The sequence below is a fragment of the Lonchura striata genome, chromosome 3, assembly GCF_050655825.1.
Source record: "Lonchura striata isolate lonStrDom1 chromosome 3, ASM5065582v1, whole genome shotgun sequence".
NCBI classification, from domain to species: domain Eukaryota; kingdom Metazoa; phylum Chordata; class Aves; order Passeriformes; family Estrildidae; genus Lonchura; species Lonchura striata.
The window spans coordinates 81,756,755-81,784,102 of NC_140705.1; the positions used below are offsets into that span (position 1 = coordinate 81,756,755).

Consider the following 27,348-nt stretch of genomic DNA (forward strand, 5'->3'; position numbering starts at 1 on the left):
TTCTTTCTTACCTGTTTGCTGTATGAGTTGAAAGTTTAACACAAACACACCAGAAGTGTCCTAAACTACTGGAGAGGTTTGGTGCTTACAAGCAGATTAATGTTTATTTGAATTTAGAAATCAAGTAGATCGACCTTTCAAATTTAAATTGCTAGCCTGTTTCAGCAATATTTTACTTTGTTTATTTGGCTAGTTTTAATATAATTTTTCTCTGCATACCTGGCTTTTATAGAGATTGATGCAGTAAACCAATAAGGAATAGTATGTAAAGAATTCATAACTAGGTGACATCACACTGTGTCTGTTTTTATACCTTTGTTGTTAACTAGCACTCTTCCATAAAATGTCTTAGACTGTGAAAGGCAATGAGTGGGTCTGAGTGAGGGGAGCTGCAGACTGAAATTTGTCAGTTGGAATGACTCAGTGTTAGAGCGATGGATCTTTTACTTGGTCCTTTCAACAGTCTTACTTTACACTTTCTTTGCTCTCATGTAATCAGCCTTATCTAGAGCATGACTGTCAAGGTCCTTTCCAACCCAACTATTCTATGATTCTGACTCCAAGAAAGGAGGGGGTACAAAGGATGAGGAGAAGGATCAAAGGGGTCATAAAAGTGCTGAAAGGAGGTGTTTCATGCTGAGAAAGCAACAACAAATGAGTGAAGATGTTTCACTGATTTGTATATCCCATAGAAGAAACAAAGCCTCTGTTTTAAATTTATTATTCATTTTGTTAATTTTTAAACAATGCTGTTCTGCTTCAGTTACAACCATGTAATGATTGTGCCTTTGTTTATATTGATTCTTTATTTCATCAGTTTCAAACATCAGTTAGAAACATCAGTTTTCTAAGCCAGTCAAGATATATATTAATCCATGTAATGCAATTGAAAATGGTTTTAAAACTGTCATTTACCTCAATTGATTTCACTGGAAAATGTCTAAAAGTGAACTTCAAGTCTTTCTTTATGTAAAGTTATATGTATTTAGTGATCAGAGCTTGACATAGTGCATTTTTAATCCATGCAAATGATAGATTTTATGACTTAATTATGGCTAATTCAGATCTATATTACTCATGTTTTGTAAGGTCTTAGATTGTGTCCATTTCTGGAGGAACACAAGGAAGATATACTTTGTGGTCCAGTATGGCTGGCTACTGGACTTGATCTATCAGGACATGCTGGAATGTTGACACTAACAAGTCCAAAGCTTGTTAAAGGTAAACCAGTTTATTGTGCTATTTGCATGAAGCCTGTGTGACTGAAGTGCATCTCGTACTTCTGAAGTCAGACACAGGTTTGTTACTTATTTTTACATTCAGAAATTCTGCTGTATAACACCACAGTGAGTTGCTGTTTACAACGGATTATAAACTACTCTAATTAACATGGTTGATCTGTTTACATCTTGCAATCTTTTTAAACTGTGCAAATTCTCCCCCCTCCCTTTTTCTTCTCCACTTTTAGGCATGGCTGGTGGCAAATATCGTTCATTTTTAATTCATGTCAAAGCAGTAAATGACAGAGGAACAGAAGAAATCTGCAATGGAGGCATTAGACCAGTGGTTAGAATACCTCCTCTAAAACCTCAAACGAACAAGGGCCATTCACTTGCTTCATTGTTGGCAAAAGTTGCAGCAGGCAAGGTAATGAATATACAAAGAAGATACGTGTGGTAGTTGTAGATTTGGTATGATTCATGTAATCTGAAAATGAATCAGCTGTTAGCAGATTTAAGATCCATTAAAAACTACTTTCTAAAGAGGTGACACTGTGTTGACACCTTCAAGCATTAGAGTTCAACATTTCTAAGTTGTTTCTTTTGTACGGACTGAATTGAAAAGGTCTGTTCTGCCACTTTCATATTCTGAGGACGTGTTGTTGAAACTTCTCTTGAGTATTTTCAGTCGTTGATAGGTCTTATCCTTCTGTGAAGATGTGTGTGTGCATGTGTATTGTTCTATATTAAAGCAATTAGTGAATAAAAGTGGGGTTTTCTGGTACAGTGCTCAAACCGAGAGATTTTAGCAAACTGTTTACATTTCACTGAATGAGGTATAAAAATAAATTAGAACGAATATGATTGATTTATTAATGATATTTTTTCTGAAAATATAAGGAAAAGCCATCTAGTAAAATTGAAGCCACTACTTCTTCAAGAAAGTCAGATAATCTGAGAGGCTGTGACTTACTTCAAGAAGTCTCTGTTACAATTCGAAGATTTAAAAAAACTTCCATTTCAAAGGAAAGGTTAGTAGATGTTTTTTAATTCTGAAGAATATTAGCTTTAGTTATGCTTCTCGTCAAAAACTTATTTCTTGAAATAGCTCAGGCCAAGATACTGTTTCAAGTTGTTATTTCATAAGCTTATTTTGTATGAAAAATCCTGTAAATTGCAAGTAAGAGGGCACTGTGCTGTGAAACTTGTGGTAGAATAACACCATGCATGAAATTTTATGTTGAGTGGTTTTTTTTGCCTGACTTCAAAAGACAAATGTAAATAAGTTTACTTGGTAAAACAGAAAATTTTTAAAAGGAAGTATCTTTCCTTTCTATTTCCACATTGCATTGTTTCTTACAGCAGAAATTATATTACTTGTCAAAAAGTTTAGAATCAAATTCAGCTTACAAAGAAATGGTTGAAGTCCTTGGTTTGGTACTGCAGACCCAGATGCAGGTAATCCAGTATTTGAAGTGTATTACCAGCTGCCACCCTGCAGTGGTGGCACTGACTGTAATGGGCTTAAAGAAGTCAACGAGGCTGCAAAGAGGTATGTGCAAACAGTTGATAAAAGTTCTGTAGATGGTGGAAATTCATTCAGGTTGCTAGACAAGTTAATAGTGGGGAAAAACTTCATAGAAGTTTGCTAGATGTATTGTAATGTAGGAAGTTCTGTGAGCAGAAAATAGGATGATTGGAAATGTGTGCACAGAAAGTATTGCATATGCTTGTGTCCTGTTTTTACTTTCATCTAGGATTCTCTTTTTTTGCTGCTCCTAAGACAAGGATACAAAGCTGGAGAACGGCCATATTGGATAATTCTGGTTTTCTTTCCTTCTCCTCCTCCCTAGAGTTCAACGGTGTGCAATGTTACAGTTTTCAGAGTTCCATGAGAAGCTGCTCACCACTCTTTGCAAGAAGACAGAGGATGGTCTGACTACAGAACATGCTCAGAGTCTTGTACTTGACACACTTTGTTGGTTGGCCGGAGTGTATTCAAATGGCCCTGGCAGGTAAGGGAGGAATTATGTTCAAATTATCATGGCTGTTTCTCAGAATCAGTTTGCTTAAAAAAATAGTTTTATATTATTCTCTAAGGTGTTAACTTGTTTTCACAGCTCAAAGGAAGGAAATGACAGTTTGCTTTCTAAAACACGTATATGTGTTTCTGATATTATACGTGTTTGCTTCTTTGAAGCTGGGCGGAGCATAGCTCACAAATGTGCACGATTTCTTGCACTATGCATCAGGTCAGTGCTAATTATTTGTGTATATTTATTTTTCTTTCTTTCTGTTTTACACACATTTTGGGGATTTGCATGCATTCTGAACTGAACATGTTGTTTGTTATTGTTTGACATTGAATTTAGAAAGCAACAAGATCTGGTAGATGTTCTGTTCAGGAAATATGTGTTTAGGTTATGACTGCAAAGAACACCAGTCTTTTAACTTCATCTCCTGGAGGAGATTTCATCCTTCATTCTTACTTCCTTGAATGTTAAAATGTCTGTGTTTTTTTGTAGCAATGGCAGATGTGACCCAAGTCAACAAGGGTTTGGATCAGTTCTTCTAAAAGCTTTACTTGACAATATGCCTCTTTTGCCTGCTGCTGCCACAGGTGGTACGTATGCAGTGTTTCTTGTAAATATACACAGTACATTTGTTGTTTGTTGAGTTCTGTTGGGTTCTCTTGTGAAATTAGAATGAGATAATTGTTCAGTTAGTACAAAGTGCTCCTTGGAGTGGTCTGGTCATGAAGCAGACATTTGCCGTTGGTGGAATTTTAAGCAAATAAGCTTGCTTAAACCAGAGTGTGAAGGCTGACATTTTTGAAGAGCTTAAGTAAGTTTTCTAAGAATTCTGAAAGATGTTTAGCAACAACAGATTCTGTTGACATAAGTGGCAGTCAGGGTGGTCTGTTATTTTTTAAATTAGGAGATAGTCAGGAAACTTGACTATCCAAATGATGTCCAACTAGCAATCCACTTCTGATTCTTCTGCACTACAAGGAAATTTTAACTAAATTAAATTTCTTTGTTACCTATATTGCAGTGTAATGGTCTCTTAGCACCTTGTTGAAGCATCTGGAGTGCCAGATGAAATGGGAAGATGACTTCACCCTTGTATTTTGGGTGTCAAGGCCTGCTTTTCATACTAGGATATTGTTGAATTGTTTCTAGCTTGGCATCACCAATGAGTTTTACAGAAAAATTAGTTTGCATTCCAAAAGGCTTGTGTTACCACCCAAGGTTAAAACACATAACACAGTGCTACAGAGGGTATGGAATGCACAGGGAGAGAAGGAGAAGGATGAAGTGGAGATTTGTGTTTCTGTACAGAAACACAAATGTTGTGGTCCCAGAAATTATTTGTATGGAAGCAGTGCCTCCAGCAAATACAGATTAAGGAGACAGTAACCAGAACCATAGGCTGAAAGAGTTTGCTCTGGAGTATGGCTTGGCTTTGATGAGATTGGAGCCCTTAGCCAAGCACCTTAATATATCAAGATCATTTTGATTGTTGTGAGCAGGAGGAATGATGGAAGTGTGCAAAGCTGTCTCTTGGAAATAATTTTTTCCCTTCAATTATGTATTAGTTGATAAAAGAATTGGAAGAACTTGTAGAACCTTATGATTGCAGAATGATTCTTTATTGAAACCTCTCAAGAAAGGGAAGGGGTAGAATATCTCCTAGTCTATATTCAGGCCATTAGATAATTATCACATCTGTTGATTATCCTTTAAAGTATGCTTTCTCAGTGGAAAAATTATATAATGTTTCACCTGAAATAGTTTTTTAAAATGCAGGATCTGTGTATTGGTATTTTGTATTACTGAACTATGTAAAAGATGAAGATTTGGCAGGATGCAGCACAGCTTGTGCATCATTGCTGACTGCGGTGTCCCGGCAGCTGCAGGATCGCCTAACACCAATGGAAGCGTTACTTCAAACAAGGTACTAAGTTATGTGGTTCTTGTAAACTCAATTAAAACAAGCCTAATAACCATCTAATGCCATCCTTTAGTGTTCTGAAAAAGTTTGTGTTGCACTTTGCTGTATTTGTTTGAGCAAGAATTAAGTTGCTAAAGTTCTGGAAAACAGTTTTAACTTGTGCAAAATTAAAGTTGAATTTAATTGCTGTGTCACATTTAAAATTAGCAAATGTGTATGATGGTGTTTGAAGTCTGTGCAATCCTTAAGTTAGGATTTATGATTTTTAGTATAAGGACTAACACAGCATGTCATATTTTGACTCTTGGAAGGAATTAAGTATGTTGAATAGTTTGTTTAGCACAGTGCTTCACAAAGTTATAGACTTTCAGTAGGTGGGCAATACATTTAACATATTTCTTCCAAAGGCCACATTCTAAGTGTAGAGACCTGGAATAATTTACTGGGAATGCAGGTTCTTCTTTTAAATTACATATCAATGTAATTTAAAATTTAAATTACAAAGTAATTTAAAATTCAAATTACATATCGATGTAATTTAGGATTGTGGTGTTTCATCTTCTATATATTGGACTGATTGGCCATTTAACTTTGGATTTACATGATATGAAAAGGAAATTTCTGGTGGTTCAGTTGTGTAGCAGTTTCCAAAGCTGCATTATGGTGAAGGAAAAATGCTGCTGTTTGACATTTCTTTCAGTTGTGGTTTGGGTGCAAGAACTTTCTTCCAAGTCAAGCAAGATCAAGATAGAAAAGTTTTAGTGGATGTTCGTTCAGAATTTTCAGATAATATTGAAAATGTAATAGAAAATGTAGTTAAGGAGGTGTAGAGGAGAGAGGATATCTGTTGATTTTTGGTTTTGTTTTTAAAGAACTATAATTCCAATATACTTCATAAAACCTTAGCATTACACTTGGATCCTTATCCTGGTGTCTACTGCATTCCTTTGCTTAGTTGTTAATTTATTTCACTGTCTAATCAGTTGATTAGAAATCTTGTCCCAGCAATAGAAATGGTGTCTGGAAAAATTTAGAATTTTGAAAAATAAAGTGAATTGAACCAAATGGAGGAGAAAAATGTGAAAATTACACTTGACATGAGAATGGCACCTTTCTATGGGAATAGAGTTGTTCCTTCATCTAAATTGCTTCCAAGTACTTTCTTTAAACAGCATATCTAAAATGGAAGGTTTTCCTCTTTTCCATTTGCTCACTTTTGAATTTGGTACATGCACCATTTAAGATCACCTTCTGGTGAGCACATGCTGTCTGCATGGCAAGGGAACATTTGTGAAGTGAGCCTGTTCGTGGTGTCCTTCGAACTTTGATTTTCTAGAATGTTTCTAGATGGTGTTTTACTGATTTTCTTCTTAAAACTTAATTTGCTTTGTCTTTTTAATCCATAACCCCATAAGTAGTTTAAGAGTAGCAGCACATCTCTTATTTGATTACAACAGCTCTCTAGCAAGGACTATTTCTTGATTTAGTTTACTAATTCAAGCAAAATCCGTGGGCCTTTTTTTCATATGTCTGTGGATCGAGAGAATACTGTCATTTTTGGATTTTGGTTTTTGTATTTGATTTTGTTTTAGAAAAATTAGCAGGCAGCCATAGCTTTCCCCTTTTTCCCTTGTCTTTCCCCAAATTGTATTCTTTTTTGTGTATATTTGTGTTGCAGAATTTTTACTATTGTGTTTTTCCTCTTCATCCTTGGTTGCAGGTGCAATAGGCTAACAACTGGTAATCAGCTAAAAGCAGATGTCTCATTAATGGATCTGCACATTCATGGGAGAATAAAACTCATTTTACTATAATGTGCTACAATAAATCAAGTCAAATTTGCAAGGATAAGTCCAGTAGGGTGTGTTACATGATTTGCAGTTCATAAAACAGCAAAAAGGCATTTTAGATAGGATTTTTGACTGTCTTACAAAAAAACAGGTTTGTTTTATCACTAGCAAATCTAAAAAATTTTCTCCAGCCTGTTCTTGAAAGTACCAGATTTATGTAGTCATAGAGTTAAATTATTCAAAATATTGTAAGGTGTTACATGGTTTAATTACTGTTATCATTCGCACTTGAACTGTCTCCTGCTCTCCTCTAATCTGAAAACTCTTCTGCTGCAATGAAAGCCTTTTTAGTGCTTGTGTCCTCCCCACATTGGCACTGGAAAGCAGTTTCTTTAATTCTAATCAAATTCTGGATGTCTGGATTGTATTTGTGTCTTAATTTTATTCTCCAGATCTTTAGTCATTCTTAAAGCATTTCCTTCAGCTTCTTTGGTCCTTGTCTTCCTTGTATTGTGATAGACAAAATTTTACACATTATTCTAGTTGAGGGTTCTGATGAATGAAACAGAAGAGGTATTTTTCATAGTTTATGTTCATTGCTGCACAGATGAATAAGGTGATTGATGAGTTTTTACATTACATTCTTGATTTCGTCTTTGGGTTTTTTGTTGGTGTACCTTTATATCTTTTTGTGAAAATAATTGCTACTGAAGCTTAAAAATGTGAACCTCATTCCTGCTGAAGAAAAGGTAAAAGGCACTATGCTTGTTGCAAAAAATCTGGGCTGGACAGTATAAATTAAACCCTCTGCAGTATGTTCAAATTCTACTCTACAATGCTCTTGCAGTTTTTTGACATTTTATCACTGGTTTACTTAATAAATCAAATTCTTTATTTAAAACATGTAAGTAATGAGTGTTAGTGTTGAGCTGACCTGATTTATGGAATGTTTAAATCTGATGTCTAAAGCAGACTTTGAAGGTGCAGCACTGAATTTTGAGCATTTTTGTGTGTTTTATTAGCCACTTTACAGTAGTATATTGTCTAGGCTGGTGTCAAAAAAAGGTCAGGCAGCAAACACATCAGTCTTGTCAGATGTGCAGGGTGTACTGGTCCCATCTAATGCATGCTTGTAAAGAGCAACCAAGTCTATCCTATGTTGTTCTGAGTATAAAGTTATTTAAAATTTACTACCTTGTAAGTAACTTGTTTGGGAAATGTAATCTTGAATGGGTTGATCTGTAATTTTCAGATTTGCCCTTTGTAAGATCATTCATCGTTTTCTGATAATTACAGTCATGGTATTGTGTGGTCAAAAGCACTGACCCCAGGTAGTGTGGTAGGATTTTGACCATCAGAGAAGTCTAAAATCTGTTCTTACCTTGTTGCTGGTGTTGTATTCATGTAGACATTTACACTTTTGTGATTACTTAATCAAAAAAGCCATGTAAACATTCCAGTCTTCTCAGTATGTTGGGGGTTTTTACCATAGCTAGTAAAGAAAAGAGAAACTGCTTGGAGGCAGAGGGAAGAGGGGGTGGAAGAACTTGCTGCCCTTTCTAGAGTGTTTGTGGAAATATTTCAGATTTCTTCTGTCTCTTGCCAGAGTGCTGAGTGTTGTGTTTCTCACTTTTGTTTCTACACAGATGCATTCTTGCTTTCTACTCTGGCTTAGTAATTTAGCCAGATTTCCATTTTTTTCCTCTTTTCAGTTGCTGGTAATAGGTATTGTTAAACACTAAAAAAAAAAAAAAAAAAAAAAACCCCAAACAAAAAAAAACCTCTTCCAAACAAAAACAAAACCATAAATGATCAAAAAATCCACTGATTTTCATATGACTTTGGAGTTTCCTTTTTCTTGGCTTATAAAACCCTAATTGATTTGGGACCACTTTGAGTGATGGTGCTATTTTTTGCCATCCAGCACTGCCAGAGAAAATGTTAAAAGTTTTCTTCAGTTAAGGTATTTATCACAAGTGTTGATTGGTATGCCTAGCGGCATTTCCTTTTTTAATTCTTACTTCAGCTGGAAGAACCAACTGAGGTGGAATTTCTTCTGCTGCTTTGAAACAGTACTGTGTTTTTATTGACTTCAGACTAATGTCTCATTTACCATGTGCAGGTGTGTGTCTTGCCATGGCTCATTGTCTAAGGCTTGTAGTTCTATTTTCATGCCTAGTGTGATTGTGTGTCATGTTTCCAGGACAGTTTTACATCTTCAAAACTCTTAAAGAGTTACTTGCTTAGCATTATAAGCAGTTTGAACATGCCATAGAATAAATACTTTTAATGAAGTATAAGCAAGTGATAATTTCTAAGATGTGTCAAAGGAAGAAACAGAAGAGTTTGGAATATAATAAATCCTGATGGTAAAATACTTGGCCTTTTATATGCATTCTTATTGTGTGAACGGTGCTGTTTGTCTTATTTGCAGATATGGATTATACAGTTCACCTTTTGATCCAGTTCTTTTTGATTTGGAAATATGTGGATCTTCTTGTAAAAATGTATACAACAGCAGTATTGGAGTACAGTCAGATGAAATTGATCTGTCTGATGTTCTGTCAGGTATGTATGTTTAGCAGTGATTGATTGTGGTAGAATTGGTAAATCTCTATTGTAGTGTTTTCTTTTCATGGAGATGTGATTTTATACTTTCCAACAAGCTGAGGTCCAAGCTATTCTCTTGCTCATGGTACCTTTTACATTTCCTGTGGCCTTAGGACAGCAAGAAAAAGCCTCTTTCTGGAATCTATTATTTTATTATCCTGTAGAATATCTCAGGTAGAGATTAGACAGGCTGCTCTCATTCCCTGCGTCAGTCACTAGGAATCATCTGTCACCTCTTTCAAGTAGCTTCCATGAGGTATGTTATTATTCATTTAGGCTAGCAAGATTCACATAGGCAGAGAGACCTAAATGGAATTTTTTGAAGTTGGGGAAGCTGCCATATACATTCTTCTACTTAAATATAAAGGTTTAATGAGGTATTTTTTCTGTTTTAAAGGAGTTAAAATACCTTAAATGCATATTTGTGTCTGTCTTCTCAGGTTAATTCGTAAGTGAATGTTTAGGCCCTGCAATGTCCTAAAGAACTAGATCATTTTTACCTGTCAGGAAATTCTTTTCATAGAAAGTGTATTCATCAGTCATAGTGACTCCTTTCCTTCTCTTGTATGCTATTGTCTTTCTCCTTCCTATCCTTTCCTCCATACAATTCTGTGAATTTGTTTGGATATTGATTAATAGTCTTGGTTTTATATTAAATTTGTGTATGAACTTAGTTGGTTTGGCAGTTTTTTCCTCTTCCTTTCCAGTAGCATTAATATATTTTTGCAAGCTAACTTGCTTTCAGTGTAGAAAGAAGAGAGCACCCATATATAATTTCTCTCTGGAATCAAGAAAGTTATACTACGCTTCTGTCACAGTTGACAATTTCACTTAATAATATGCTCTCTTCAGATTTGACAGCAAATAGACTTCTATTTATATTGAGGATGTGATAATGTTAAGATGTTTCTTCTACAACATGAACTAATAAAATATGTGCATTATATTTAGTTGTCCCTTTTGACACTTCATTAATTGAAACATCACTATAAAGAAGACATTGGCTGACTGTGCAGATATGTTTCTCTTTCAGGAAATGGGAAAATAAGTAGCTGTGCAGCTGCTGAAGGTAGTTTTACTTCTCTTACTGGACTTCTGGAAGTAGAACCTCTGCACTTTACCTGTGTTTCAACAAGTGATGGAACTAGAATAGAAAGGGACGATGCAAGTACGTTTACTGGTATATACAATTTTTTATTTTTTCTACTTAGCATAGTTCCATAATACATTTTTAATTGAACATAATGGCACTGTTTGACAAACTGATTGCTTGTAGTTTTCCAAGTGTTGAAATGTTTTGTCTGTGGTTTGTTTTTTCTTAAATAATTTCTATATCTGAAGTTAAACTTCTTGGATCTTAGCAAACAAAGTAGATTTAAAAAATACTTGAATCCATTTGTTTCTATTGGAGAGTATAATGATCAAGCTTGCATCTTTACTACCTTTTGTGGTGGAAGAATTCCAGAGCAATAGATGTCTCTTCTGTAATCTAAGTGTTATATTTATGACCAATGTGCATAATCTATAAACCATATACTTTGTAACTCAAGATGATGTTACCTTGTAGCAAGAACTGGATTAAAAAGATATTTATCTTTTTTTTAACTTCACTCCAAATAATTAATAAGGAACTAAAGGTGTGTTTTATAATTTCTACATGGGTGTTTTATTTTGTTTGTTTGTTTCATGCCAGTGAGTACCTTTGGGGTTACCCCAGCAGTTGGTGGCCTCTCTTCTGGAACAGTTGGGGAAGCCTCGACAGCACTGAGTTCAGCAGCCCAGGTAGCTTTGCAGTCTCTCTCTCATGCAATGGCCTCAGCCGAGCAACAGCTCCAGGTGCTGCAAGAGAAACAGCAGCAGCTTTTGAAGCTTCAGCAACAGGTTGGAGGCCATTTGGCTCTTTTTAGTGCTGTATCTAAACTTCGAAAGCTGAGAAAGTAGTTGCAGAGCTAGTTGCCTTTTTTTATTCCTCCACAGTGTATTTAAGGTAGGAATGCTCAGCACTCCAGTTTGCTCTTCTTAAGCAAAGTGCTGGTAGTGTCTCTCATGCTGTCTTGGTCTTTCAGACTTAGTTTTTGTGCATTTTAAGGGTAGGTTGGGAGTTTGTAATAAAACCTAAATAAGTATATCAGTCTGAAATTGAAAAAAGCTTACCAAAATTAAAAGCACAGTTGCTGACACAGAGAAGTGCCAGTAGTTGGCCAATGCTTGGCTGTGTTGACTCTGCTTTTCAGTGTAGGGTTTTTATTATTTTTTTATTATTCCATCTAATTACTCATGTTCCTCAGCTTGTGAATCAAATTAAATAGATAGTTTAATAGTTTAATTTTTCAGCTTATAGTTGGTCATCCAACTTGGCTATATTGAAGGTAGCAGCTTAGTTTATTAAATACTGTTGAAGTTCTTTAATTGAAGTTGTAATTGAGGCTCAATACTACTCCCATGTTCACGAGTAGTAGTATCTGCTACATACATTGCTTTCATCTTCTCCACAGAAAGCTAAGCTGGAAGCAAAACTGCATCAGACAACAGCAGCAGCGGCAGCAGCAGCATCAGCAGTTGGTCCTGTTCACAACTCTGTGCCTTCTAATACAGTAGCAGCTCCAGGGTTCTTCATTCATCCTTCAGATGTCATTCCACCTACACCAAAAACAACTCCTCTCTTCATGACTCCACCTTTGACTCCACCTAATGAAGCAGTTTCTGCTGTTATTAATGCAGAGCTTGCTCAGCTTTTTCCTGGTTCAGTCATTGACCCCCCAGCAGTTAACTTTGCAGCACATAACAAAAATACAAGCAAGTCTAGAACGGTAATTATTTTCTTTTTCTTAGAGAAATAAGATGCTGTAAGCATTACCAGGGTCTTAATTTGTACTTGAGTGCTAGTAAGTATATATTTATTTGGGTGAGATGTGAAAACTATGTTGCTAAACCTATACCATGAGCAAAGAACTTACGAAAGCAAGATAGTATTGTTACAGTACCTCATAGGGTTTCTCTTTATTGGAGCTAGCTTAACTATCTAAGGAGTTATTAATCCTTTGAACTTAGTAGTTAATATATTTTGATGGTTCATGCTCAAATCTAAGTGTAGTGAAGTGTTGTCAAAATGATACATCTTTAATGGCTCACAATAAATGCATACATTTTAATCACTTGATTTTACTGATGTTTTTCCACTCCTCAGAATCCACTTGGGTCTGGCCTTGCTCTTGCAATATCTCATGCTTCACATTTTCTTCAACCTCCACCTCATCAGTCAATTATTATAGAGCGAATGCACTCAGGTAAAACCACAATTCCTAATAGTAGTTTTGACTCATGTTGTAGTAAGCAGTGGACTGTTTTCTGGGACTTTAAATAAGTTTCATACAGTGTCTCTTAGCTTCCCAGAGTAAAGATATTTCTCAGTTTGTATTCTGGATTACATTTCTGTAATAATTTAAGATCTAGCACTTGATAGTTGAAAACTCCTGGAGTCTTGGGTAATCTGTTGGGTTTCTGAACAGAGCACCATTCAAAAATAATGCAAAACAAGCAAAACAGCTTCATTTAAGTTGATGCCAAAATTTTCTTCTCAAAATGTTCAAGCTGTAGTGAGAGTTTCTGGAATTATGCAGCTATTTTTAGCCTCAAGTGTACAAATATACCTTTTAAACAATGCATAAACCCTTATATACCTTTTAAACAGTACATAAACAATGACTTTATTGTTTGAGAATAACGCATATGTCTTGCTGGTTAGCACACATTGGTCTTTCAGGCAATCAACCAATACTTTCAAACAATCCTGTGTTTTCATCACCTAGGAGCAAGAAGATTTGTGACTCTGGATTTTGGAAGACCTATATTACTGACAGATGTATTGATTCCCACTTGTGGAGATTTGGCTTCTTTGTCCATTGACATTTGGACTTTAGGAGAAGAAGTGGATGGAAGGCGACTGGTAGTGGCTACTGATATTAGCACACATTCACTTATTTTACATGACTTGTTGCCACCCCCAGTTTGCAGGTTTATGAAGGTAAAACGCTCTTTTAAGTTCTTGATGTTTGTTAGTACATGAACTTTCACTTACGTTCTCTTCAGACCTAACTCTTTTTGGGTATAAATTTTTTATATATTTTTGACTTGATGTTTATTTTTCTGGTTTGATACAATTGTGTTACAATATACTTGCATTTTCTTTCAGATCACTGTTATTGGTCGATATGGTAGCACAAATGCCAGAGCAAAAATCCCATTAGGATTTTATTATGGCCATACCTATATCCTACCCTATGAAAATGAGCTGAAACTAATGCATGATCCTCTCAGAGGAGAAGGTGAATCAGCAAATCAGCCAGAAATTGATCAACATTTGGCAATGATGGTTGCATTGCAAGAAGACATACAGTGCAGGTTAGCAGGAAAAAAAGTGTATTTGCTAATTACTTTAATGTAAACCACTGGGATGTCATAATGTTACAGATTTTTTTTTCTTCAGACCAAAAAATAGTCTGCTGTTGTAGAGTTTTTGTGAATATCTTTATAGCAGTAATAAAGACTACACTGTATTTTTTTTATTCCATATCTGTTTTAACAGTGTATTCCCAATGGACCAGAAGTTGGCTTCTGGCAGGGTGATTGTCAAATGTATTGCTGTTTGCTAATGTGTATTGAATTGTGTTTTTTGAATATTTCCCTTTAGGTACAATTTGGCCTGTCATCGGTTAGAAATCCTTCTGCAGAGTATTGACCTGCCACCACTCAATAGTGCTAACAATGCCCAATACTTTTTGAGAAAGCCAGACAAGGCAGTAGAAGAAGACAGCAGAGTATTTTCTGCTTACCAGGACTGCATTCAGCTGCAGCTTCAACTCAACTTGGCTCACCATGCTGTTCAGAGACTCAAAGTAGCTTTGGGTGCAAGCAGGAAAACACTGAAGGAACAATCTGATCCAAAAGAGTTGATTCAGATGTCATCCACAGAACAGTTACGCACCATCATTAGATACTTACTGGATACTTTGCTCAGTTTGCTACATTCATCCAATGGTCAGTATTTTTTGAGGTTTTGATTTTTTTGTCATGTTAGGAGAAACAATTTCCAAGTATTTTTATTTCTTGACCTTCACTTTTCTACTGTAAGGCCTTTAAACTAGGTTTAGATGTACAATCATAAAAATGTAGAATGGTGTTTGAGTTTGAAGAGATCTTAAAGATCATTTAGTTCCAGCACCCTGCCATGGAGAATGACACCTTTCAGTAGACCAGACTGCTCCAAGCCACATCTACTGTGATTTTAGTAGCTGATAGCATACATTGTAAAGTTTTACCAGTGGCACCAAGCTGGCCTAACCACTTCCTGAAAAGGATAGGACAAGGTGTCAAGGTCTTTCTCACTTGTGTGTAGTCCTGGCTGCATATTCCTCTGTTCACAAAGTCATCTGATCTTTATTGGGATAATCCAGTTTGCTGAAGTAACCAAAAACTGCCCAGGCAGAATACTCATGTAGTTTTCACAGGTAAAATCACCTTGTGAATGGATCTGTGAGCATTGAGGCCTGTGCAATGCTGGGGATAGATTAGGCAGTTAGAAGTGCACTGAGGAAGCAGAAGTTGCCTCAAGAGTGCTGGTGGTAGTGAACTCATAAAACCAGTATTTCTAGTTGGTTCACAATTTTTTGATACGCAGTAAAGATTTTGATTTCCTAATCTTACCATTGAAAGAAGTCTTGGAGAATTGAAATTGAAAAATCTGAAGAGTTGGAGGAATTAAAAACAAACAAACAAACAAAAAAAAAACTGAACCTTTTTCTGTTGATAGGTTGTGTGATTTTCTGTGCCAGTTTGTTCTAAAGCATGATGGTTGATGGTGTTTTGGGGTTTGCTTCGTGTAGGTTCTGTGAGGTATTTGCATAGTATTGATTTGGTTTTGACAAAATGGCCTGGTCTTTTGAGTTACCTACAAATCACCATCTCCCCATATGTTCCCACCTCCTTTACTCCCATGCCAATTATCTAATTGTAGTAGTTTCAAAAACTTATTGCAAACTTTTTCCTATTTTTTCAAGTCATTGTCTCTTTAAACAGAGGTGTTCTCTTTTCTTAAAAGGGCACTCGGTTCCTGTGGTTCTTCAGAGTACTTTTCATGCTCAAGCTTGTGAAGAGTTATTTAAACACCTGTGCATCAGTGGAACCCCCAAGATACGATTGCATACTGGCCTTCTGCTGGTTCAGCTCTGTGGAGGTGAAAGGTGGTGGGGTCAGTTTCTCTCAAACGTACTGCAGGAATTATACAATTCAGAACAACTTCTCATATTTCCACAAGACAGGTAAGGTATAAATCTCATCTGTGGATCATTGTTCATAACTTAGCATTGGAATTGGCAAAATGGGACTGAGGGGTACTTATCCATGGTTTTCAGTGATATAAAAATAGTCCCAAAAAAGTATTGCAGATGATAAATGTCCAATTGCAGTAATTTATTGCATCTATTTGGTTCTTACACCACAAAAATTTGCTATTTTTTCTTATTTGGAGATCTTCACATACCTAGCAGGATTGCTGTCCAGTGTCAGAAATGGCCTTCTCTTTTATTGGGCTTAAATGTGCCCTAATCATAGAGCTGCTTTTTTCCAGTAAAGTGGGATTGAGACACACTATTAGCATTCACTGCAAAAAACTGCACTGAGATAAGAGCAAGAACATGTAGAGTTGGTCACTGAATGTTAGATATATTGATTATTTCAGATTATTGATTGAGGTATTTAATATTCTAACTGTTAGCATTTTATTTTAATCAAGCATATTTACTGCTTAGAGGCTTTCTGCTTTCTTTGAACAGCAACATCTGTATTTTCATATCTTTTTTAAATTAATTAATTCAAGGATATAAGAATCCATATATTTCATTCTCTTTCCCTTCTATCAGTAGTGTGTGATAGGAAATAAAATGGATGAGATCTTGTTTCAGATGTGGAAGACACTGCTGACCTCTTGAGGGTGAAAGAGATGATGTTCACCCTAAAATGTTGTATTGACCTTAATAATGATAAGAATGTGAAATCCAGTCTACTTGCTGGGCTGCAGTACTGCTTTCTGTAGCAACTTGTCTGTGTCTCAGATGAAAGCCTAAGACAATACTGTTATATAAGGGGTGTTGCAGGATATTACTGATTCTGAAAAAGAAACAAAATCTTGAATATGTACATTTTATTTTTAGGGTCTTCATGTTGCTTTCTTGCATTGGCCAGAGATCGCTTAGCAACAGTGGTGTTTTAGAAAGTTTACTTAATCTCCTGGACAACCTGCTGTCACCACTGCAACCTCATTTACCTATGCACAGAAGAACTGAAGGTAGCCTTCTAATTTGGGAGATTATTTTCATATTTATTATAAACTAGAAAATTGAGAGACTAACTCACAATTTTTGGTGTATTAAAAGAAGAAATTGCTTGTTTACTATATTTCTAAAACACAATTGTCTTTTATAATGTGATTAATCTTCTTGTTCTTTAGGTGCTAAAAGAGATTCCTTCCCCCACCCCATTAAGACTGAGAAAAATCTATTTGATGCAGCTAGGAAGCTTTGGCAGAGTGGGGGGAGCATTCAGTTTATAGACGGCTCTAGTGAATGACTTTGGAATTTAATGGTTTGGAGAGAAATGCACCTTTTTGCTCATGAGATCCTTTCTAAGTTTCAAGTTTTTGAGGTGAAACAGATACGAGGACAAGTTTGTTACGTGTATCTGCATGGTTTCTGCAAAATACAGAGTTTGTTCTTGTGGGACTTTTTGTAATTACAAGGAATTTACATTTTTTTGATCCTAAAAATTTACTGAAATTATATCCTGTGAACTTTGTTTTCTTTGAGTGTTCTCTTAACTACCCCAAATTTGACACAAATTCTTATTTTGTAAAACATCACACCTACTTCATTTGTCATGTACAGGTAGCAAAGCATTATAGAAGATAAGTTGTTTAAAATTCTTAGCCTTGTGAGGTCTGCGACATGCCAGCTGAGACTGTCCATAGTTTTCCCTTGTGTCCTGATGTTAACAGACCTACAGCTGGTGTCAGAAGCTGTCCTGTAGCTTCCCACTGATCTACCATGTGCTTTTTCTATTGGGGCCATATCCTGCTATAGTCTCGAACTAGTTTGAGGCAAACCCAAGCTTACATCTCCTCTACCTCTGTTTGCACTCTCCCCACAGCTTCCAATTCCTTTCATAGCTCTTGCCTTACTAGTTGTCCTCATGGAGGACTTTAGGAAGCAGAAGTAACTGATACTTCAGAGCTTTATTTGCTGGTCTTCCAGCTTCCTTCCTCCTGGACAGTACAGGTGAGTACTAGGGCAATATTATGTGTGGTGGAAGCATCAGGGATGGCAGAAGAAATTCCTATGTGAGAACTATCACACATAAATCAGTGTCAAAAGGGTGAAAACTTACTGGGGAAAAAGTGAAAAGCAAAGGAAAATGAGAGCAAGAGGTGAGTGTTACGGGTGGAGAGAAATTGTAAATGTTTTGGCCAGAACAGGAAAAAAGGAATAAGCAAAAGGCATTTGGAGGGGGGAGGGAGAGAAGCTGAGATTTTTTTTTTTTTTGAGATAAGAGGAAAATAAATGGTTTTAACAGAGTGTGAAAAGGTATGTACTTCTCTATGCAGCAGGATCTTTGTTTTTTATTCTTTGATTCTGCTAACCAAAAAGTTGGTGTAGCAGTCACCAGTGCTTCTTAAGTCTGTTCTTGCAATTTAGTCTGTGATTCCAGTCCAGGAACAGTCCAGGTCCTGTTATGGACCTGTTGGAGTCCTTCTTCTAGCTCCATGGGCTGGGCTGCTTTCTGTCAGTGTGCTCAGGAAACTGCAATTAACAAGTCAGGCTGCATCCTACTGCTTGGATGCCAGCAGTTACGTGTGATTTTGGATGGATCTTTTCTGTGCCTTAGGTTTCTTGTTTGATCTGCATTTAATAATAGTTTGAATTAATTACAGCTTTTTTGAGGTCCGTGCATGAAAAGCACAGTGTAGTTAAATGTGGCTCAGCAGAGCACACTGATATGAAAATGTGGGTGTAACCTCTAGTACTGATTTCTGTCTACATTTGCTGTAATGACATTGTAGAATTGTACCATTTGCATAATGACTGTAATTAAGTGGTCATTATTTGTAGGTTTCTGGTTTTGTTGAGTGGTCATGAGTTCACTTTGGAACTGTTCATTAGGATTTCCTTGTGCACAAAGATTTTTCTTGAATGATGTGCAAGATACGGTTTTTCCTTCTTACCAAAATAATGGTAATTAAAGTGTGAGACTGAAATAGACATTAGCCAGTCTTTAGTGCCACCAGTGTGGTTCATCTAGTCTGAAGTCACTCTTGGCTTTCCTGCAGCTTATTCAGATAGCTAAATGAACATACATTAATGGAGAAGTCAAGATGGAGGGTGTCTCTATCCATGGTTATAACTATCTTATTGGAGCCCTGCTTGATGGAGGAATTGCACAGTGTAGAATTTGAGATACCTTCTTCATGTACTTTAATGCAAGCAGTTGTCATTATGCATTTGGTATTTAGGAAATTTAGACATAAAATTTTTGATTCTTTCTAAGAAAAATGCTTTTTAATTTTTAACATGAACAGTTGAGATGAAGCTTTTGACATCCAGCTTCATCAGACTAAGGAAACTGTGATATTTTCGTTTGCACCTAAGTTTTATACTGATTTCTTCCCTCATTTTTGAGTGCTCAGACTCTAATTCTCCTTTTAAAAAACAAAAAGAGGAAAGTGGAGTTTTTGTGGCCTAGTGAAGTGTGTGATGTTTGTTATGTCTTCAGAAATTTATTAAGGCACTGAAATTTGTTTATTTTGAAGGAGTTTTAGATATTCCCATGATCAGTTGGGTTGTAATGCTGGTGTCCAGACTACTGGATTATGTAGCTACTGTTGAAGATGAAGCAGCCACAGCCAAGAAACCTCTGAATGGAAAAGAGAGGGAACGCTTTTTGACAGGTATATTACATTTAGTATCAAAACTTAATTCTATGGGTATTGCACTGGGAGCTGTTATTCCTGAAATGCATTTTCTATTCACTTGGAAAAAGAGATTTTAAAAATGCATGTTTGTTTGTGAAATAGTTCGTGAAATGTCTGTAAATTACCCTGTGACTGGGACTTTACAATTGAAAGTGCACCATATTGAGACACTGTACTGTGAGAAAGGGCCAGCAGTATGATTTCATAAATGTTTTGGTATTTGTACCCACTATTTTTAAGTGTCATTTTTGTCTGTTTTTCATTTATTTCATAATAGTAGTAGTAGTAATAATAATAATGTGTACCATATATTGTTGTTATCATCATCATCAGTATTGTTATTATTAATTTGATTAGCTATGGTTTACTTTTAATTTCTTTTCTAAAAACTAAAATAAACCTTCTATGTTATGAATGAAGCTGTTTATTAATTTTTACTTAGGACAGAGTTGCTTGCCTGTTTATATGTTCTAAGAATAATGAAAAAAAGATGGTACCACTGCATTTTACTATCACACAGATATACTAAAATGAGTGGGGATAGTTGAATAATGCCAAGAGTAAAATTTAGCTTGTTTCTCTAGTAGTTAGTATATGGAGATGCTAACCATTGAAACATGAAGGCTTTTCTGTAAAGTTAAATGAAGTTTAATAAGATGGAATAATTTTTAAAATTTTATTTCCATTAGGGAACCAGTGGAGTTTTATAAATAATAGCCTTCACACTCAAAGTCTGAGCAGGTCTACTAAAGGCAACAGCAGCCTCGATAGACTGTATTCCCGAAAGATCAGAAAGCAGCTTGTGCATCATAAACAGGTGACTTCCTGCATGGTAGTAGCTATTTTCACAGAAGTGTGTCTTATTTACAGGATATCTAATTTCTTGGAACAGCTTTGGCACTGGGACTCATTCAGCCTTGCTTTTGCATAGGTCTGATTCTGTAGCTAAAGGCTGCCTAACTTCTTTGACATTCATCTAAAACCATGGGGCAAGGGATCTGCAAAAAAAAAACCCAAATGTTGGAGTGTACTGTTGTATTCTATTGGACAATAAATATAATGTACTTTCTACATTAATCTGAGCACACCTGAGTGCAAGCACCTGTGCTGTGATTTAAAAGTATTTTAAACATTCAAGTTACAGTTTGAACTGAAGATTGCTATCATGTGAACATACTGATCCTTTTAACATCTTATTGCTTAAATTTTCATTTTTTCCTATTAACATTTTCTTTTAGCAACTTAACTTATTAAAAGCAAAACAGAAGGCTTTGGTGGAACAGATGGAAAAAGAGAAAATACAAAGCAACAAAGGATCATCATACAAACTTTTAGTAGAACAGGCAAAACTAAAGCAGGCTACTTCAAAGGTATGATGCTCTGAAACTGTAACTGACTTCTTGTCCTTTATGTGAAAAGACCTGTTCCTGCAAAGTCATTTTTATCTTACTCTGACCTTATTACAAGAAGTTGTTTCATCATAGCTGCTATCGAGTATATTCTAATACTGAAAAGAAGCAGCCATCTGGAAATTTATTGCTCTGTGAAAAATAGTTTATTTTCCACGGGATTCTTTTAGGTAGCCATGGCCAAAATTGCTAATAAACTTGTAGCTTCGATATGATGCCAGTCATGTCATTAAACTTTGAATAACATAGAGCAATAGAAAGATAAAGTAGTACTTTATTTGGCTACCTTTTATGCATGATGCTCTTCTAGATGCTTTCCTGGTTGAGTAATCAGAAAATAATCATGCCAGTGTCTGTCTTCATGAACTAATGTGACTTTGGAGAATTGTTTTTTAAGTTTGTCATAAGCTTTTTAGCTTCCTGAAGGTACCCACCACTTTAGTTGTGGCATCTTACAATAAGCCTCAGATATTGAGAGTTGATATGTAGTTAAAGAATTGCTTTGGCTATGAGAAGAGATGCTGAAATTTAGGGATTTCAGACTATGGCAATGGGACTTTGCAGGGTACACAAAAAATGTGTAAATCTTTCCCGTTACCAAACTTAGGTGTATCTTGAAATATTTACTCCCTAGTGCAAGAAGTATTCATGTCTGTTAGGATTCCTGAAAATAGGTCTGTGGAAGGAGATTACATGATGTTGGACCTGTAGACAGGCAGTCTAAAGGGAAATTTTAACATTTCTAGTAATTATGGGAGTAAAAAATAAATAGCATAAAAATAAAGCTCCAAGTTTTCAATAACTATGCTTGTCATGAGCTGTTCTTTCTTGCACTATCTTCTGCTTTGTTCCAGCAGGTTATACCAAGGGGGCCGCTCTACTGGTGGCCCCTTGAGACATCTTTAAATGAGTTACTGTCTGAACTGTGCTGTCCAGGTGTTTTAAGTTTCACTTTACAGTAGCCATGTTGCATAAAAAAAACACGTTGAACTAAAGATCTTTCCTCTTGTAGTTTCTTGTAGTTAAGGTGTTACTGTACCCTTGATAGTTGCATTTTATGCATGTTTTGCCATTTCACCTACTAATCACTTTTAGTTATGACAAGCTGTGACATGAAACATGTACTGCATTTAGGAGAAAGTGAAAACTTTTGTCTTACTAAATAGCTCTTTCTTTGGTCTACTTCAGTAGCTACTGCTTAAGTGAGTTTATAAGAGGCATTTGTATTATCTCATGACTGCTAGTGTAGCTGATACAATGAGCTGAGCTGCTAAATGAATGCCCTTGGTGGATGAGAGGATTAAGAAAAGCACCTTCTTTTCTCCATCACATGTAGGCTCTCTGTCAAAAAGATTGTAGTTCAGAGCCATGATCAAAAATCAAACTAGTTCAATTTATGGTGTGAATAATGCATACTTTGTATAATGGCAGTATTTAAAAAAATTAGAAATTCCTGATGATTTATTGAATGTGAAGAACTGAAAAGTCAGTGTTCTTGTAAAAGTAAATTTCCATATTTTTATATGCAGTTTGCTTTATGGTAACTGTAGCTTTATGTACAGGTGTGGAAATATGAAAGACACTTTGAAAATATGTATTTTCAATATGTGTTATGGTATACATAAAGCTTAATTGGCACTTCTACAGAACTGAATTTGATTATGCGTCTGTCATCTGAGATAACATGCTGCCAAACAATTTCTGCCAATAAAGCCTTAATTCCATTTCAGATTCTCATATATTTTTAGACTTCCTTCTAGTTTTCTTAAGGAGTTCCACAGTCTCTCTTATTGCTACCACACTGGTTCAGTGGGAAAGGATTTAAAGGTCAGTTTTAAACTGTAACTGTTGTTTCAAATTTAATTTCTGCAGCACTTCAAGGACTTAATACGCTTGCGTCGAACTGCAGAATGGCCTCGTTCTTCTTTAGATACAGAAGTATCGACAGCAAAGGAAACTCCAGAAATTGAACCGCTTCCCTTTACACTGGCACATGAACGTTGCATTTCTGTAGTGCAAAAGCTGGCACTCTTTCTCTTGTCCATGGACTTTACTTGTCATGCAGATTTACTTCTTTTTGTTTGTAAGGTAAACAGAATATGGAACATCACTATATAGCTGCAGTAGCAACCACATTAAATTAGTTTTCTGTTACTGCTTTTTTGCTTGTGTGATGGTAAGAATTAGCTGCAGCACTAAAATTGCTAATAATTTCTGGTGAAATAGTTTTTCTGATCTGTCACTTTTTGTGTGACTTACAATATGGCCGCTTCAAAATTGCATGGAAAAACTAACTTTAAAAAAATGTATTAATGTAATTACACTCATAAAATTCTAAATTATGAGCTGGTAAAAATACCTGATTTATTTGTAAGCAAAATCTAATAATCATAGACAATAAAATTATTATATACTTTTATAAGGTTAACTATGAATAGGCATATATTTATATTTTTTTTAATAGGTTCTTGCTAGGATTGCAAATGCTACAAGACCAACAATTCATTTATGTGAAATTGTAAATGAGACTCAATTAGAAAGATTATTGCTGCTTCTTGTTGGAACTGACTTTAACAGAGGAGACATCTCTTGGGGAGGAGCATGGGCTCAGTATTCTCTGACTTGTATGCTACAGGATATTCTAGCAGGTTTGTTTTAAGATCATATTCTTTAGAAGGTATCATGCACTTGAATCTTTCTTCCTTTAGTATTTTGGGAAGGACTTTATCACTGTTAATCTGGTGACACAGCCTAAATTATAAAAAAAAAGCCAAAAAATCATTATACTTAGGTTAGTGTGTAAAAATGTGATTTAAATTTGCAATTAGACTTGTGCATTGAAAAGGTCATTTTTATGTGACCCTGATTATTTGAAAATTATTCAAAACACTTCCCCTAGAAGAAATAGCCCCCAGACAATTTAGAGTTAGATGAAAAAATGGCAGTTGGTGTAGACACTGGGATGTTCATTTGTAATGGGAATAAAGTTTGAAATGAAGTTGTCTGCTTAATTTAATACCTAGGAGAGTTGTTGGCACCTATAACAGCTGAAGCTATGGAAGAAAGTGCTTTGGGAGAAGATGCTGGAGCTTCAGCTGGAGATTCTGATGACTCTCTCCAGCAGTCCACAGTTCAGTTAGTGGAAACCATAGATGAGCCTTTGACTCATGACATCACAGGTAAATTAGTCCATAATTCTGTATATGTATATTTATTGAAAAGAGTAAAAAAAAAAAAAAAGACTTTTTGGTGATAGTATAAATAATTTCTGATAATATAGGCAGAGTAATTAATGAAGTTAGTTTTACATCTGGCAAGTAAAAAAAGGTTATTTTTCCTATTATTTCTAAAAAGGCAACTTGATTGCATATTTTAACTTTTTCCACAAAGTTTTAATATTGAAAAGCTTAAAATTATCTGTTAAGTATATTATACATCTTTGTTCTATAATTTTTACTTGCTAGTGTTAATAGTCTTTTAATGATTCAAGGTGCTCCACCCTTGTCATCGTTGGAAAAAGATAAGGACATTGATCTTGAATTACTGCAAGACCTGATGGAAGTTGATATTGATCCTTTGGATATTGATTTGGAAAAAGATCCTCTTGCAGCCAAAGTCTTCAAGGTATGTCACACCTAAATTTTCAGGATAACCTTTAATGTGAGATAGAAAAATCCTTACTCTCTTCCACTGCTTCAGTAGTGTAAGGAGACCTGCTGCTGGCTTTTTATCATGTTTAATGTGGAATGACAGGAAAGAATGTAAATATTTACATCTCAGTTGACCACAGAATATTATATTTTTGCATGAAGATACTTGTGTAAACAAGAGGTTCTGAGTTTACTTACACTTTAGCATGTGTTGAACACAACAAAAGTGTAATAGAAAAACAAGATCTAGTCTTGCCTTTTTCATTGAGAACTGAGCACCATTTCTGTGACAGATCTTAAGATGAGTTTATGTTGTTAGTACTGTATTTAAAAAAGGAAGCCAGCAGTAGATTGTGCTCAGATTGACTTCAGACTATGAAGAGAAGCAACTCGCTTCATAATTTACTTAGCTGGGGAAAAAGAAAATTACTAAGTACTTTTATATTTAAAATTAAGGCTAAATATACATATGTTGTACAAATACAATGTTCACAAGTCTATGAAAAACAAAAAATATTTAGCCTTTAAAGAAACACACTTTTCATAATGAAGTATTGAGTCTCTTTCTCTGTTTAGAAGGATGACATTTGGAGTTTTTCCATGCCTCTCATTATTGACTTAAACCTCTCATTTGAATTAACCTAAATTATCTGTCTTGCCGCTTGCTCAGAAAATGAATTTTTTTGCTGTATTCCCTCATATGTCCTTCCACACATTACCTATCATGTAAAGATTTTTTTCTTTAAATCTCAGTCTACTTTCAAAAATTACACTTACTGCTGAATTTCTGTGTTACTGATGTTTCCTGCCTTCTTTATTCTCCTATCATGTCATGTGGCAGTACTAGTAGCTTTATCCAAGATACCTTTATTGTCTTACCTGCTTTGATGTCTGCCTTAAAACCACTTCCTCATTCTTCATCCTTCTTAATATTTGCTTCCATATCTGTGCAATGACAGTTGGTAGTGGATCTCACCATTAAAAAGACAAGCATATGCAAATTGCCTTTATACAGTGTTACATTACTTTTTTCCTTGTGATCTGTATACTTTCTTAATGTCTTAAATTATGACTGAAGTAGAGATTACTCAAGTGTTTGTTTTTCAGAGCCCAGTACAAATAGTCCCTAAGCCTCACTGAGGCCTCAAGGTACTTAATTAGTACAGTTAATAGTATATTATAGTTTTCTGTCTTGATAAATAGCTCCTCAAAATATCTGTGTAATACTCTACTTCCACATTTACAATATGTTACAAATGTGGGAAGAAAAACTGATGATAACGTTTTCAAATTGGCTTGAATCTTTGAGGCAGGTAACTACATTGCTGGATTTTGACAATCACTAAGGATTTAATAGCTTATACTGCAGTAAGAATTGAAACCATTTTCTAGAGCTATTGGAACTGATATTCTGGTTTTAATTTTTTTAACTTCAAAGTTTGTTGTTAGTTATTATAAACTTTTAGCAATCTGAAGACTTGCTGTTTATTGTTTTTCTTTGTGGTTTTTTTTTTGTTTGTTTTTTAAGCCTATAAGCAGCACCTGGTACGATTACTGGGGTGCTGAATATGGCACCTACAATTACAATCCCTACATTGGTGGTGTTGGAATTCCAGTTGCAAAACCACCTGTAACTACAGAGAAAAATGGGTCACAAACTGTCAGCATATCAGTCTCTCAAGGTAAGCAATGAATTAAAGTTCTGTTTGTTGTCTCTTTTCTGTAATCTCTATTTGACACCTTAAGACAATAAATTATTTTAGCAATAGCTATGTATTTTAAGAGGAAAGAATTGCATTTTATATATGCCACTTTTTTTTTTCCTGTACTAACTGAGGGAATATAATGTGAAACTTACATTTAAAAAAGCCTAACATAGCAGAAGATATTATTTTGTAACATTTTGGAATGCACTTATAGGCAGTTTTTAATCTTTCCTGTTTTCTCAGGAAATTTTGGAAGCTCTTTCCTAGTTGGCTCTACCCCAAAGGAGTGAAGTGGCACACTTGTTTCATTTGTAGGAGTACTACTGAACTGGGTGATAAATTTTTCATTTGCCACACTGGGAAAAAACAACTTCTTGGTTCTCGTTTGAGAGCTGTTGCCTTAGGAAGAAATTACTTGAACGCATGCAGATTGCCATATGTAATAGTAAAGTGAGTGTGGAAAGAAATTTGGGTGTGTTTCAGAGAAATACAGTATTTTAATAACCATTAATTTCAGGTCTGTAAAAATGTTATAGAAAGTTAGAGGAAAAAAGTTGAAGATGAGATGAGCTCAGTTGTTCAGAGCATGGTGCTGATAACACCAAGGCTGTGGGTTCAGTTCCTGTATGTGCCATTCTCTTAGGAGTTAGATTTGATGATCCTTGTGGGTCCCCTCCAATTCAGAATATCCTGTGATTCTGTAATTATGTATGCCCTTGATATACTCAGCTTTACCTTTTCTGTTGCCTTCCGTAGCTTTAGATGCACGTCTTGAAGTTGGACTTGAGCAGCAGGCTGAGCTGATGCTGAAAATGATGTCTACGCTGGAGGCTGATTCCATTCTACAAGCATTAACAAATACATCTCCTACATGTAACTACATGTTATCAATTAATTCTTTTCACATAATGATCATGATACTTTGAAGTTTGTAGTAATGTTTTCTGTAGTCAGTAGCTGAGAAAAAGTTACATTTTGCTTGAGTTTTCTT

The 27,348-nt window shown here is 35.5% G+C and overlaps 1 protein-coding gene across 9 annotated transcripts in view; it reads left to right on the plus strand.

The window, feature by feature from the left end:
• The window catches only part of BIRC6 (baculoviral IAP repeat containing 6), a 170,025-nt gene that overhangs the window by 45,038 nt on the left and 97,639 nt on the right, over positions 1-27,348 (plus strand). For 4 of the 9 annotated variants that reach the window (XM_021548327.4, XM_085575516.1, XM_085575514.1 and 1 more), the window contains exons 15-40: positions 1,090-1,221; positions 1,469-1,647; positions 2,121-2,251; positions 3,074-3,235; positions 3,341-3,472; positions 3,746-3,843; positions 5,030-5,177; positions 9,399-9,532; positions 10,608-10,754; positions 11,268-11,455; positions 12,070-12,384; positions 12,762-12,861; positions 13,384-13,598; positions 13,767-13,975; positions 14,265-14,611; positions 15,672-15,891; positions 16,783-16,916; positions 19,431-19,568; positions 20,282-20,409; positions 20,831-20,962; positions 22,874-23,089; positions 23,466-23,649; positions 24,025-24,180; positions 24,492-24,625; positions 26,180-26,333; positions 27,114-27,230. In XM_021548327.4, coding sequence (XP_021404002.3) covers positions 1,090-1,221; positions 1,469-1,647; positions 2,121-2,251; positions 3,074-3,235; positions 3,341-3,472; positions 3,746-3,843; positions 5,030-5,177; positions 9,399-9,532; positions 10,608-10,754; positions 11,268-11,455; positions 12,070-12,384; positions 12,762-12,861; positions 13,384-13,598; positions 13,767-13,975; positions 14,265-14,611; positions 15,672-15,891; positions 16,783-16,916; positions 19,431-19,568; positions 20,282-20,409; positions 20,831-20,962; positions 22,874-23,089; positions 23,466-23,649; positions 24,025-24,180; positions 24,492-24,625; positions 26,180-26,333; positions 27,114-27,230 — 4,350 coding nt within the window. The remainder of the gene's footprint in view (positions 1-1,089; positions 1,222-1,468; positions 1,648-2,120; positions 2,252-3,073; positions 3,236-3,340; positions 3,473-3,745; positions 3,844-5,029; positions 5,178-9,398; positions 9,533-10,607; positions 10,755-11,267; positions 11,456-12,069; positions 12,385-12,761; positions 12,862-13,383; positions 13,599-13,766; positions 13,976-14,264; positions 14,612-15,671; positions 15,892-16,782; positions 16,917-19,430; positions 19,569-20,281; positions 20,410-20,830; positions 20,963-22,873; positions 23,090-23,465; positions 23,650-24,024; positions 24,181-24,491; positions 24,626-26,179; positions 26,334-27,113; positions 27,231-27,348) is intronic. The other 5 variants (XM_021548328.4, XM_085575515.1, XM_021548329.3 and 2 more) reach the window with 4 other exon arrangements.